General features: G+C 45.0%; 1 protein-coding gene and 1 long non-coding RNA gene across 3 annotated transcripts in view; one reads left to right on the top strand and one right to left on the bottom strand.

The window, feature by feature from the left end:
• cntnap2b (contactin associated protein 2b) overlaps positions 1–14,094 on the top strand; it is a 35,687-nt gene extending 21,593 nt beyond the window's left edge. Inside the window, exons 9-25 of one of the 2 annotated variants that reach the window (XM_027021188.3) lie at positions 191–340; positions 1,001–1,163; positions 2,405–2,511; positions 2,891–3,010; positions 3,226–3,344; positions 3,486–3,570; positions 4,451–4,607; positions 4,945–5,072; positions 5,286–5,456; positions 5,701–5,919; positions 6,184–6,420; positions 6,845–7,048; positions 7,566–7,699; positions 8,332–8,425; positions 9,876–10,106; positions 11,716–11,790; positions 11,979–14,094. In XM_027021188.3, the coding sequence (XP_026876989.2) occupies positions 191–340; positions 1,001–1,163; positions 2,405–2,511; positions 2,891–3,010; positions 3,226–3,344; positions 3,486–3,570; positions 4,451–4,607; positions 4,945–5,072; positions 5,286–5,456; positions 5,701–5,919; positions 6,184–6,420; positions 6,845–7,048; positions 7,566–7,699; positions 8,332–8,425; positions 9,876–10,106; positions 11,716–11,790; positions 11,979–12,178 (2,594 nt within the window). In that variant the 3' untranslated portion in view covers positions 12,179–14,094. The remainder of the gene's footprint in view (positions 1–190; positions 341–1,000; positions 1,164–2,404; positions 2,512–2,890; positions 3,011–3,225; positions 3,345–3,485; positions 3,571–4,450; positions 4,608–4,944; positions 5,073–5,285; positions 5,457–5,700; positions 5,920–6,183; positions 6,421–6,844; positions 7,049–7,565; positions 7,700–8,331; positions 8,426–9,875; positions 10,107–11,715; positions 11,791–11,978) is intronic. The other variant, XM_035527797.2, reaches the window with a different exon arrangement.
• On the bottom strand, positions 10,009–11,709 carry LOC145659947 (uncharacterized). Its single transcript, XR_014126136.1, has 3 exons — positions 11,596–11,709; positions 11,301–11,420; positions 10,009–10,145 (listed from the first exon to the last, which is right to left on the bottom strand). It is a non-coding gene; the product is annotated as an uncharacterized LOC145659947 (long non-coding RNA).
• Positions 14,095–14,508: the final 414 nt, after the last annotated feature.

The following is a 14,508-nucleotide window of genomic DNA, read 5'->3' as shown; positions in this document are numbered from 1 at the left end:
GATATAAGCGCTAATCGGGTTATGTATACATTATGAATGTCTTGTGAAGGCCTTAAGTAGTGGGCAGCTCTAAGCCCCTGCGGGAGTTCATTATTTGTGTTCTGTTTTAACAACTGTTCGGCTTCAAATGAATGGTTAAGGAATGGTTTCCAGATGTCTTGGGGGTTGAGTGAGACTGTTTTTCGGACAGGTTCTGGCCTCAATGATGGCCAGTGGCACAGTGTCCATTTCCTGGCACTGGAGAGCTTTGCCATACTCACCATAAACGGGGATGAGACCTCTTCTGTGAGGGCTACTCTCCCCATTCAAATCCGGACGGTAGGGGATTACCACTTTGGAGGTAATTTTAACATAGTCACGGCTCTTTGTGGTTCTTATCTCTTTTCTTAGTCACCATTCTGTGGAGTTAGAATGATAACCTCCAGATGCTGTGGGGATGCCACTAAAATTTTTAATTTGAACCAAAGAGTCTGAATATGAATGTTTATTTTATTTAATTGGGCGTTATAACATCTGAAATTGAGTTATGAATTAAAATTGAAGTGCACTTCTGTTTTCTCTTTGATAATTAGTAGCTGTGCGTGCATGCATGTGTATGTGTGTATAATTATAACTCCATAAATGGTACGCTTAACTAAGCCCAAGCAGCAGCTAAATGCATTACTAACTAACTTTTGCCAGGATGCAGAGTAGTAATATGCATGTTGCACGAGTTATGCAAGGGTGTGCAATAGTGAAGATGCAGTCACTATATTTATTCCTTTATTTATTTATACCAGATTATCTAGGAGATTATGTGCTATGCTGTGAACTGTAGATGTATCTGCTTTCAGTACATGTATTTTTACAAATTCCTCTCAACTTTGTTGACATACACTACCTCAAGCGTAGATGGGATGGAAGGGTTCTGTGTGGTTACATTCCAACTCGAGACTGCATGCTCTCCAAATGAGTGGGCGATTGCGGGGCACGAGTCAGAGTTGTGGGTTCCGGTGTGCAGGCTACTTCCCGCGGACGGACCTGTCGCCGACCCAGCGCGCCTTCCAGGGCTGCATGCAGCTCATCCATGTTGACGAGCAGCTGGTGGACCTGCGTGCCGTGGAGCAGGGCATGCTGGGATCCTTCGAGAACGTTAGCCTGGACATGTGCGCCCTCATCGACAGGTACCACTATACAAGTTTGCTCTGCTGAGTATGGACCTCTGGGAAGTGTGCACTCTTGAGATGAGCAGGCATTGCTCTTAACTAATGATAAGTATGCACCACAGATAAGCATGCGCTAAGTATGAGTATAGACTAGTAATGCATTTGCACTTTTAATAAATATGCCCTAAGTGTGCATTCATAATTAGCATTGAATATATGAACATATGCTTGGTTGTTCTGTCTTCTGGGATTGGATAATGTAATGAAAAGTAAGCCAGTCTCCCTGAGATGATGACAAGCCCCACTTATTCTTTTCCTTTACTCTCAGTGTGTGCCCACACAATGCCTTGGAGCAAGATACTAACAAATGGATGCTATGGCAAACATCACATCTTTCTTTTTTTTAAAATTGATGTTACCATCGTCGTTTTGGCGACACCGCACCGATTTTCACAGTTTCCAGACACGTGCCATGTATGGTAGCTCTGTGATTGGAAAGCCCCAGGGTTTTTTTTGACTGACAGCTTGCTAATACGCCACTGGTATAAAGGCTTTCATAGTGGTTGAGTGAAGCTCTCCGTGGTTCTGATATCCCTGAGTGAACTCAGCAGGAGTTCGTCTTCAGAGCCCCCTCTTCGCGTGACATGGCTACAATTGATCGGGCCGGCAGTCTCAACACTCCTTTTGAAACGAAAACAGTCCATTGATCTGAAAGTACAGACACGTGCCACTACTGGGTTCTAGCACCACAGTATTGCAAGAGTGTAGAACTACAGTTCCCATGGTGCTTCACAGCAAGTCACTGGTCGTGCCATATGGGGCAGTGTATGGGCCATGCTGATCCTGTCACAGACACATGCCACACACACATGCTCATGAACAAAGAACTACTTAACAAAGAGCTGTTTAACACTAGAAGCCCAAGGAATCTTGGATTTAAAAGTTGCTTCTGGTCTGGTTCAACCCCAGAGAAACAGCAGGTTATTGTATATAGGGCACTGAAGAATTAGGAATATTATTACATGTGGTTCACAATGACACGATTTTGCTACTGTGTAACCACACTGCATGTGGGATCTAATAACCCTTCAATAACCTGTGTGTTGTAGTGATTGCATAATGGCTCCTTGGTTTCAAAGAAAATAACACACTGACATCCACATCTGTCATCCCCTATCCTAATTAGCAGCTGTGAATACATGCATAGGCATGTCCGCGAGCACGAATACACTTGAAAAATGACGTTCGTTCTCCTGCAGGTGTGTGCCTAACCACTGTGAGCACGGCGGGAGGTGTTCGCAGACTGGAGACACGTTTAAATGCACCTGCGACGCAACCGGATACACCGGCGCAACCTGCCACACATGTACGCCAGTTCATTAGTCCTGCAGCACATACCAACTGTGCTTTGTTTATAGGCTTCGCATTTATACTCAAACAGTCTTAATGTTTTCCATGCATCCAGTTGGGGTTGCAAGCGAGGGGTCTTTGCTAACGTGCTATAGCATAGGGCATAAACCTATCTAAGAGAAAAAAGAAACGGGTGTGTTGTTGTAACATGATGTCCAAATATTCCCTTAGGAGTGCTAAGAAGTTCGCTGTGCCCTCTCTTTCGCCCGTCCTGCTGAATATAGCTGAGTAGCGTGTCCATTAATATAACTGATGTAGCAGTTATTACAGGGAAGCGTGTGTGTGCATGCGCACGTGTCTGTGTTTGCTAATGTGCTTACGCTGTTGTTCTGTAGCTGTGTATGAGCAGTCTTGCGAGGAGTACAAGTACCTGGGCCGGACCTCCGACTCGTACTGGATCGATCCGGATGGCAGTGGGCCTCTCGAGCCCTTTAAAGTGAACTGCGACATGACTGGTGAGGAGCAACATCTTTCCGCAGTCATCCGGCCGCTCCCCCCCACCCCTTTCCACGCCGCAGTTTCTAAGGAAACATCTCAGCCCTTTTTTTTTTTTTTACCTTCTTGGACCGCTTAAAAATTTATAAGCGGCTTTGTGCTTGTGCTCCGTGTGTGTGTGTGTGTGTGTGTGTGTGTGTGTGTGTGTGCGTGCACGTGCATGCTTGCATTTCAGAGGACAAAGTGTGGACGACGCTGGCAAATGATCTCCCAGCTCAGAGTGCAGTGAGCCTCAGCTCTGATCCGGAACGGGGAGCTGTGCTGAAGCTCAACTACACCGTGTCCACTGATCAGGTGCCGTTGCCTCTCGTTGCCTGTGGTGGCCTTGGGCCGCCCTGTACAGCAGGGTGGAGTGCTCGCGGGTAGCATGGCTAATATAGGCATCCTGGCTGACTTTTTCACCCTTTGAGCAGTGTGTGGTGTTCCGTTGTCTAGGTGTACGCCGTTACCAGCAATGCAGAGCACTGTGAACAGTATGTGACTTATGCCTGCCGTATGTCACGCCTTCTCAATTCTCCAGGTAAAGAAGTGTGTGTGTGTGTCTGTGTCTGTGTCTGTGTGTGTGTGTGTCTGTGTGTGTGTGTGTGTGTGTGTGAATAAATGCGTCTCCTCTCCCTCCTCCTTTCCTTCTGTCTCTCCCTTTTATTTTTGATTCTGTTTTACACCCCTACTGCATCTCCATGCTGTCTCTGTTTGCTTTCTGCCCAGCAAGAGACTGTGTGTGTGTGTGTGTGTGTTTCCCTTCTCCTTCCAGCACGACTCAGTGTATGTGCCGTTCTTCAGTCTGGCCTCACAGTTTTCGTGCACACCAGGCCTCTTATTACTCCAGATGCAGAGAGTTTACCACATCACTAGCCTGCTGAGTCAGTTCTCTTGATATTCACTAAGGCAGGACTGGGCTAGCAGCTCTTTGGTTTTTTTTAAAGAAAGAGCTTCACACCCACACTAAGTAGCATTCGCAATACAAAGCGTTAGTAGCATGGACCCCTTTGTTTTGCAGTGGGTTTGGTCTGTTCCGTAAAGTAGCTCATAACATCTGAATCATCATATCTGTCAAACTTACATAAGGTTCTTAGGTTAAAGTTATATGCTATAAGTTATGCAGACAACCTGATGTCAGTTCCTTCTGTATTCCATAAAATTCCATAAAAATGAACATAGTTCACAAAAATATATCATAGAATAATAATTTCATTAGAGCTTGGTGCATTGAAACAGTTTCAGTGTAGTTACTACGACTTATGCAGTCACGATACTCTTACATGATACTCGAGCCAGATTCAGGGCGCTATTTAGACTGAGCGTAACTGAGACATATTGCTTTTCATCATTCAATCAGTACTTATTGTACTGCTGAAGTGTTTGACATTGTTTGCAATAAATGATCTGTGGCACGTTAGATGGATCTCCGAGCACATGGTGGGTCGGCCGAGGGAACGAGAAGCACTTCTATTGGGGCGGATCAGGACCGGGAATCCAGAAATGCGCCTGTGGCATCGAACGGAACTGCACGGACCCCAACCACTACTGTAACTGCGACGCCGACCAGCGACAATGGTGGAGACCGCCGTTCAGTCCAGCTTGGCAAAAAACGCGCAGGCATAATTCATGCATAACCTGTGCATGAATTTTGCTGTTTATATCTGAAATCAAGTGTATACAGACAGGATCACAGTCCCTCATAATAGATTTTTTTTGGTTAACTTTTGATCCAGGGTTAGTTTCATCACTTTGTGTTCTGCTAAATATACGCAGCATTCCAATTTTAATGTACAATTCTGGAGTAGCTAAACTACTCTAAAACCCCGCATATACGGCATCAGGTTTATCATGATGATGTGTTGCCCTCTGCTGGTCAGTAGCAGTATTTTGAATGGCGTTGGTTTGCCCCCAGGCAAGAGGATGCAGGCGTGCTGATGTATAAGGACCATCTACCCGTCACTCAGGTGGTGGTGGGAGATACACACCGCTCTGGATCCGAGGCCAAGCTTACCGTGGGGCCTCTCCGCTGTCACGGAGACAGTTATGTGGAATGAACTAAATATACACCTATATCTCGATTGATAGATTGATATTCAGGATTTGTGAGGTACCTTCTCACTCATCCATTTCACATGTTAAGTCGGCCGTTTGGAGAACATTTTTCTGATAAATGTTTCCAGATTTAATCTGAAAGCTTTGTGGAAGGTTTGTGAGACGTCAACGGCCTTATTTATGCTGCCATTCATCGTCCAGGCAACTACTGGAACGCTGCTTCCTTCAACACGCCGGCATCGTATTTGCACTTCCCCACATTACAAGGCGAGACCAGTATGGACATCTCCTTCTACTTCAAGACCTCATCTCCGCATGGCATCTTTCTGGAGAACCTGGGCAACGCCGACTTTATTCGGCTGGAGCTGAAGTGTGAGTGACCCATTCAGCCATAGATGTCACATTAATGCGCCTGAAATGTTAAAAAAAAACGCTTAAAGGTCAAATGTGCAATATCATCTCCTCTTAGATATAGTGACTTTGTCCTTACGTGATTTCTGCCCTTGGCACGGTTGTTTTTATCTTCGCAAGGCCCTTTGCAGGCAAATTTTGAGTGTGAATTTCTTGTGCATCAGAGAGAGTAAAGTCGTGGTTTTACATTCCCTCTGCCCTGTAGCGGCCAGTGTAGTTTCCTTCTCTTTTGACGTGGGCAATGGTCCAGTGGAGCTGACCGCACGCTCGCCAGCACCCCTTAACGACGACCAGTGGCACAGGGTGGAGGCGGAGCGCAACGTCAAGGAGGCAGTGCTGCGACTAGACAAGCTACACAGGGAGGTGCGGGCCGCCCCGCCCCAGGGCCACACACGCCTGGAGCTCTTCAGTCAGCTGTTTGTGGGTAAGGGTGGCAGGAGGAGACACTTTGTTCGGGTAGACACGGCATTAATCTCAATTACTGTATATCTTTATTGATCATATAGTGGAAAAGCTTTGGAGTCATTGGACTGTGTTCCTTTACATAAAGATTTTCTGCCCAGTAGGAGCCTCTTGGCAGGATTTTCACTGTAAAAGCACTTCAATTTTATGGAAGTGCGGAGTACCAGAATAGGGGGATACGCCGCTTCACAGCCTGAGCGGCGGGTTATCGATTTCTCCATTGCAGGTGCTTCGGGGGGCCAGCGGGGGTTCCTGGGATGCATCCGCTCCCTGAAGGTGAACGGCGTGACCCTTGACCTGGTGGAGCGCGCTGCGGTGACCCCGGGGGTGAAGCCAGGCTGCTCGGGCCACTGCTCCAGCTATGGTGTGCACTGCCAGAACGGGGGCAAGTGCGTGGAGAAGTACAACGGCTACACCTGCGACTGCAGCCTCACGGCCTTCGACGGGCCCTACTGCACGGATGGTAGGGCCCCGCCTCCGCCCCACGTCATCTCCGTCATACCGCCATATACGACACATCGTGTCAGATGCTTGACTTCTCAAATCTGTGTCTTGCTGCCATTATTATCAAATGACCTGTAATCATTAAATCACCTGTATTAATATAGCTAGAATTGAATATAAAGAGGAATACCAACTAGCCTTCAGGATTATTGTACATGAGGAATGCCGGCCGTGTAAGCTAGTTGTGCCACCTTGTGGACGAACTAGGGAACACCCTAAGAGTCCCTTGCAGGCTGTCAGTGTGTGTTTGGCAGGAGAAAATTAAAGGTACAATAAACACAGTCCTCCACTCAGAGCTTTCTCATGTTCAAATGCTGCATTAACTAAGTAGGCATCTTGGCCGAAGCCTTTGGTTAACGCTGTACTCTTCGTCCATGTCCTAGACGTGGGGGGCTACTTCGAGAGCGGCACGCTGGTCCGCTACGACTTCGTGCCGGATGGTGGCAGCAGCCACGCCTCCAGAGTGGCGGGCAACCTGACCCACGAGGAGCTGACCTTCAGCTTCAGCACGTCCCACGCTCCCACCATTCTTGTCTACGTTAGCTCCCGGACCCAGGACTACCTGGCCGTGGTGTTACGCCACAACGGTAAGACGTGGCAGAGTGGGTTGTGTGCGTGGGGCGGCTGAGAAGGGTGTTGGGCGGAGCCCAGATCTTCCATGTTACACACACGCACGGCGGAAGCTGTCTGCTTTAGCTCGCGTCCTGAGTTTTACATAATTTACGTTTCAGATTTCTTAAGACACATTTCATAATCTGGTTAAGCGTTCAGTCCAAACGCTTTGTGTGTTTATTTCGCTTGAGAATCGGAGAGAAACCACATTGTTTGCAAATTTAAATTCTCAATTTTAATTAATCATTTTCCTGTGATTGTTTTCAAATGCCACCCTTTAGCCCCAGTAATTTTAATATGAATTTGAGAACTAATTTAACTTCATATCACGATGACAGGATTTCCTGCAGGGCATTTAAACTCCAGCATTCTGGGATCAGTCTGCACAACACGCATGTTCCACGTAAGCCACACATAGGCGGAATGTGTCGATCTGCCACGCTGCGATGCGATGTTGTGATGCTGTGCTGTTGGTGGCTCCGTCCTTCCCAGGTACCCTGCAGATCCGCTACAGCCTGGGTGGCCTGAAGGAACCCTTCACCCTCAGCCTAGACCACCGAAACATGGCCAACGGCCAGCCCCACGTCGTCAACATCAGCCGACAGGAGAGGGTCGTCCTGCTGCAGGTGGGGCTCCAGCCGGGGTGCGGGTGCCTCTGGACCCTCACTGCGCTAGGAACGAGCTTGCAGCAGTGTACCAAACATCTAGGTCAGGGGGTTAGGGTCCCGGGGCCGCTGTGTCCAGCATGTTGTCAGGTCTTCCCTGTGGCATGATAAGTTTAAAGTTAAAAATAAAAAAAAAACTTGAAACTGCGTCAAACAGTGCAAACCCACGGCTAGAGTTAATAACTCCTATTTACAAGCCCTGTTACACAAAACCGTGTGTGTGTTTTGTGTGTATAGGAATCAAAGGGAAACCTTCATAACTGAGATTGAAGGTTTTTGATGTGTATAGGGGTCAAACATGTTTCAAAGACAAGTACCAGGCACTGGTGGACACCATTAGTAGTCTAGGTTACGAATGCCATCATTGTTCCAGTCTATAGTAGACCTGAAGTCCTTCCCCATATCTGCTATCATAGCAAGCATGGCAGTTTGGAAGTGTTAGAGTTTTCTTTACAATTATTTGTGGAATAGCTTAGTCATGGACTGATCTCATACTTTTTTCATATATGTTTAGTTCTCTGTTATTAAATTATCTTGCATGAAGAGCAAACTAAAGTATTTTAATGTGTATGTGTGTCCTTCCATGTGTACAGTTAGATCATTACCCCACGGTCAGCTACTCTCTTCCTGAAGCTTCGGACACAGAGTTCAACCTGGTCAAAACCATTTTCCTTGGGAAAGTCTTTGGTGAGCAGACCTTTTTGTTTCTTTGCGACAGTTGACCTTGTTTCTGTTCTGTTTACGTGTGCATTTATCTGCCAGCCTCATAAGTGGATGCCATTATGTCATCATTGTGTCCGTTAGTTTTCCTTTTCCTTCTCGCGAAGGTCTTTATGTCCATTCTCAGATCCGTGCATTCAGAATGACTTCCGGTGAGCTAGGACCACCTGGCTCCCATCCGACTCCATTCTCCTTGTTTTCCATACATTGCTCTTGGCAAACAAATTAGCTCCTGACATCACCCCCAGAGGGCTGCTTCCACAGCTCCTGATCCTGCTCCGGTCCCCGGGTCTTACAGCTGCCACGTGGAGCAGACGCATGCTGGAATGCGCTGAGCTGCATTCAGAGCCATCGCACCCAGTCATCGGGCAGCAAGAATGCCAGGAAGACGGCTCAGAAAGTCGAACGGTTAACTTTGCGAGTATTAAAATGCTAGCCTACTAAGATAAGCAGCTCTAGTTAAGAGGACACTAGCTAAGTAGGATGTGGTCGTGGAGAAACAGATGAGGCAGAAGACTGAAATAGAGAATAAGGAAAAGGCAGAGGGGGACTGGCATATATGCAGACAGTTAGAGGAGGGCCGGTGGAGCTCGGAGCGACTGGGAGGAAACACTGCTGTATTCAGAGACCAGCTACTCGCACCCAGTTCTCTCACAGGTAACGCTGTCATCTTTTACAGAAAGCAACGCGATCAGCTGCGAAAGGTTCTCGTGTGTAACACCGTGTTTATATTGTTAGCGTTTGAGAACAGCTCTCTAGCCAGGTGACCTGCAAGGGGAGAGGGAAAGCCGGGCAGAGGGCGGGGCCTATTGCGCATGGCCGCAGCAGTGGTTTGGTTTTCAGAGGTCACGAGATGGAGTCATGGATGGGTTAGGGTGATGGATGGGTTAGGGTGATGATCTATCTATCTATCGATCTATCTATCGATCTATCGATCTATCCTTTGTGTCTCTGTCACACGCAAACACACATACATACATGCATTCAGTGTGTAGCAAAATGCCAGGAGACTGAACCTTCAGGTTGCCGATGGGGGTAATTGTAGGGTGTGCTAGCAGTGGCTTTACATGTTGGATAATCACATCCCTGCATGTTTTTGCAGCTCTTACTGTGCCATTAACAGAAAAGAAGAAACCCTTTTTTTTCATGCGTAGACCATTGCTTCATGTCAAATACCCGTGTTATGAACTACACGGGTATCACAGAGAGTCGTGGGACATGGCATTAGTTAATATTAAGGTCATGCATGGAAGATATTGACAATATTCCATCATTAGGGATCATTAATAGATTTACAATTCATCTCGGAATATTTTTCTTTTTTTTCCATTTAATTTGACAGAAAACCGGCCTCCTATCATAAGTGCAGTTTGGGGACGTTAATGTGGGCTATGAGCTCATCTCCTCTGCATTTCAGAAACGGGACAGATAGACCCGGTGCTCATCGAGCGCTATAACACCCCGGGCTTTGTGGGCTGCCTGTCCAGGGTGCATTTCAACCGCATCGCCCCTCTGAAGGCAGCGCTGCGGCCGGCCGTGCCGTCCACCGTGTCTGTGCAGGGAGTCCTGGTGGAGTCCAACTGCGGCGCCCTGCCGCTGACCGTCCCGCCCATGTCGGCGGCCTTTGACCCCTGGAAGCCAGACTCGGGTGAGGCGCTGTGGAGAATGATGATGATGATGATGATGACTATCAGGGGAACATAAACACAGTTGTTTGTCAATGTAGGAGTCAATGTAGAGACTGTAAGAGAGCAGGTTATGTTTATTGTGTGTGTGTGTGTGCGTGTGTGTGCGCGCATGTTGAAATTTGAACGTAGTAAATAATGACGAGGCTCAGTGTGGCTCAGTACGCTTGGCCACTTATCATTATATACAAGCAGTTGCTTAGGATGGTAAAAATTGTTTATGTATATATGTACAATTTGTTTGAAATTCCCTATCAAATATGATCGGGGTTGGGGCTCCGTTAGTTGCCCTTGAGGTCACTGTATCTCATTATGAATCATTATTATGCTAATTCCCCTGCTGCTCTGAATTTGTGCTGTATCAGCTAGCACAGGCTCAGAACACTAAGATCTAAGTTCTTTTTTCCTAAAGTTGCTCCAGTTCATGACAGGAAAAAGCCAGTCCGTCGAACTGTTATTTAATGGTCATGTGACTTCGTTCGACGTAACGAAGTAAAAGCAAACTCTGTGAGGAGAGCTTTAGTTTGGCGGTAACAGCGAAACAGAAGGAGCGTTGATTTATTTTATTTATTTTTTATTTACTTCCACCCTCCCAAGATCCCAGCTTTCATTGCACACAGTGGCCCATTTTAAGAGTGACTTATGGTTCTGTTGACAGTCTTAAAATGAATTGGGCCAAAGCTCTCCCATCGGCAGCGTTTATGGTAACACCCGCTTCCTCATCCCACACCAGTGAGTCGCACGAGTGCCAAATAACTTTCAGTGTTCCAGCGAGACATCCCAGGGAACGTTGACTTAAAACGCCCACGTGGCCTTTATAGTAACACTTCATAGTGTGCTATTTTAAGAACACTGAGTGTACTACTTTTAAGTGTTTTTCTTTGTAAGGTGAGGTGTGCATCTTGTTAAAACCTTATATGGGGTGAATGGCGTGGGAGATCTTCCTGTCCTTTAAAGGAAGAGGACACTCTGATACCCACAGTGAAAGACATCTGTGATCAGAGCCCTATAGAGCGGATTAGGGTGGCGCTGGCGGAAACCAAAACCGTGTGTGTGTGTGTGTGTGTGTTTGTGCGCGCACGCAACTGTGTATGCATGTATGACTGCGACTGTGTTTGTCTGTGTGTTAGTTAGTGTGTAGTGTGTATAATGTGTACCCAGTCTGTTGACTTGGGTTCCAGACACCATAGGTTATGAGCTCTTGCCCAGATGGCAGCTGAAAGGAGCAGACGGTTTATCTCAGAACTGTTCCCATGCCAACCTGTATCCCATGACTCCTGCTGACAACAAACACACTGTATACTCATAGAGACTATCTATAAGTTTAGCCTCCAACTTTTCCTTCCTCCAAATTCAAACTATAGTCCACTACACGTCCAACACTCAAATGAGGTCACTGTACTTCAAGTTCAGTAAGTCAATAACAGCAGAAAATAACAGCATTTTACTTACCTTTCTAAATTACTGACTCTCAGATGAGTAAGAAAGCACATGAGTGATAAAGGCTTGTGTGATTTTGAAACAGATTGTGAATACTCACCAGTTTACTTGTGCCATCAAATCTACGTCTAGGTGGAGTCCAGTTTCCATTCAATGAAGAACTGGTAAGTCGGGATGGTGTCAATCGGGACTCTGCGATAATTGGAGGTAAAGAACAATAAGAATATGTTCGTATAGTAGTTTGCTTTTACAGCATAACAAAAAAAAAAGCCCAGAATGTCCACATTTTGCCTTTTTCAGTAAAATCTCAGTGAACAATTGAAGGCGCTATTGGATGTGTCATGTAGAAGGGCTGTTCTTAATGCACCTCTGAACTTTTTTCTCCTGTTGTTCAGGCATCATTGCAGTGGTGATCTTCACCATCCTCTGCACGCTGGTGTTCCTGGTGCGCCACATGTTCCGCCACAAGGGTTCTTATCACACCAACGAGGCGAAGGGGGCGGAGTCGGCAGACTGCGCAGATGCTGCCATCATTGTCAATGACCCCGCCTTCACAGAGACCATTGATGAAAGCAAGAAGGAGTGGTTTATTTAGTGAAACTGCAGGGAGAAGCGGCCCGTTTTTGGAGAGTGCCACCTTACGGTGCCGTCACGTTCAAGGTCTCCACAATGAATCTTGAGTACGTAAAGTGGACTAAAAGAAGAGGTCCATCAGGATGTGTGTGCATTGGCTGGCACGTCTGTAAAGTGTTACATCATATGTGTATAAGTGAGTGCAATACAAAAACTTGAGTCTATCTGAATCCATCCCATGCACACAGGAAAGCAATTTTTTGCATTCCACGGACTAAAATATTCAAGCAATTTCTATCATGTGCTTTTCTGTCATGTTCATTTATACTACCACAACTGAGAATTATCAATGGTATCTTTGACTGCCATAAAAGTGATCAAGAACCCCAAAAGTACAATGTATATTTATGTTGCAGATGACATTTGATTGTGTATGAATGTTTTTAATGTTGATATGTTTAAGACAATGATACAGCACAGTAGCATGGTATGAGACTTACATTCCACAATGTTAAAGCAGCCCTTTTATCTGACACAGTAGTTTGTTCTTATACTTACGTGAATTCTGTAGTGTGCCTCACCATGTTGTGAATATACATAACTTTTGCCATCTTTATGAAAAATATATTTAGAAGTCTCATTTACTGTTATCAGGACATTTTATGCACAACAGTAGTTCAGATTAATTCTCTCAAAACAATTACTCTTAAGTGAACTTTTCAGTTTAGTTCGGACAGATAATTTAACACAAATGAACTTTAATGATTTAATGTGCCTGGAGGATTTAAGTCTCTGTCTCTTGACAAACACTTAACATAATGGTAACATTTGTTATTTTACATGAAAATTGAATGGACAGAAATGCACCTTTTGTAAGTGATTAATGCTTATTTATTTTGCAGCTGAATGTATTGCTAGTTTGGGGTGTGTTATAGCTCTAAGAAGACCATTAAAGTATCATCTTCATCATTTGCCACTTTGACAAAGCCCAGGTACTGTATATATTTTATCTCTATATTATTTTTTTATTATTTGCATTAGGGTTTTTTTGTTGTTGTTTTTTGTTGCTTCCATAGGATTCTCACATTTATGTAGATGTACATTGTCTTAACTGATGAGCAAACACTGGGGTTTTTCATATGACTGTATGACTGTAATCTAATCTATCATAAATATGAGAGACTGGTTGTTTTAAAATACATTATGATAGTCTGGGTACAGTTTATGGATGCGTGTTACAGAGTGCACAAGCACATTTTGGGTTTTTAATCCAGTGCAAATAACACTCTGTTTCAAAGGAGCAATAAGTGTCACTTTGATGTTCTGACTAATGCTTGCATACTTTGGGCCACATGGCAGGGTTTGTCTCGTCCTTGGAAAAACTTGACAGGCTAAAACTTGACACATTGAAAAAACAAACAAACAAAAAAACCTGGGCCTATAGCCTGTCATCCCCAAGATTTTTGCCAGGTCAGTTGCACTCTTTTCAACAGATTCTGAATGCACAGACCATTGTGATCTTTCTTGCCACCATGGTAACATTCAGCACATGTTACAAGCATCCTAACACATCAACACATGATAATCCTACATCTACCCTTTCTTAAAATGTATTTATTTATTTATTTTAATAGGCCCTGGTTGTTGTGATGGGCCACTACTAACATTGTAAGTTTATCTTTAAGATGAACGTTCTGGTTACAAATGTGGATAATTTCAAATCATTGTTAGATTATGTTGTAATTACATTATTATGTGTAATAGGACTACTGGCTTGATTCAATGCAAAGGATGATTGTTTTGTTTTTTCATACCCAGTAATGTGTTACTGTATTATGAACAAAATCAATTATTGTAAGAATATTGAGTCCCGTAATGAAAGCATTGCAGATATCAATAAAATATTGCATTGTTCCTGTTTTGATAACAAAGCTGCAATACCAGACTAGTGTATATGCTTTACTGCCATTATGGTATACTTGGAGTACTATCAGGCAGGTACTCCTGTCCCAACAGCAAGTGTGACTGGTGTGCTTGCAACCCAGTAAAGAACTACGAATGTATGGGCGAGAACCCAGGAATGCTAGAAACGAATATCGGATTTACCACCGTTTAATTGAATAGTTTTATTTCGTAGAATAAAGAAAAAAATAGTCATACAACACATTGATTAGGTCCGTGTGTTATATCCCACTTGTGTCGCCGTCACTGATTTAACATTAATCGCTTAATATGTGTGAGAAAGTGTCCCGTCTGCGAACTGAAACACTAAATCGCTGCATGCCGAGAAAGCGGCAGCAAGAGAAAAGGGCTGCATAGCGGAACATCCACCACCGAACTGTGTTTCCCAGG

This window comes from Electrophorus electricus, chromosome 11 (genome assembly GCF_041902795.1).
Source record: "Electrophorus electricus isolate QZ-2024a chromosome 11, ASM4190279v1, whole genome shotgun sequence".
NCBI classification, from domain to species: Eukaryota; Metazoa; Chordata; class Actinopteri; order Gymnotiformes; family Gymnotidae; genus Electrophorus; species Electrophorus electricus.
Note: the sequence above shows the minus strand (reverse complement) of the source record. Positions and strands in the feature narration are given on the sequence as shown.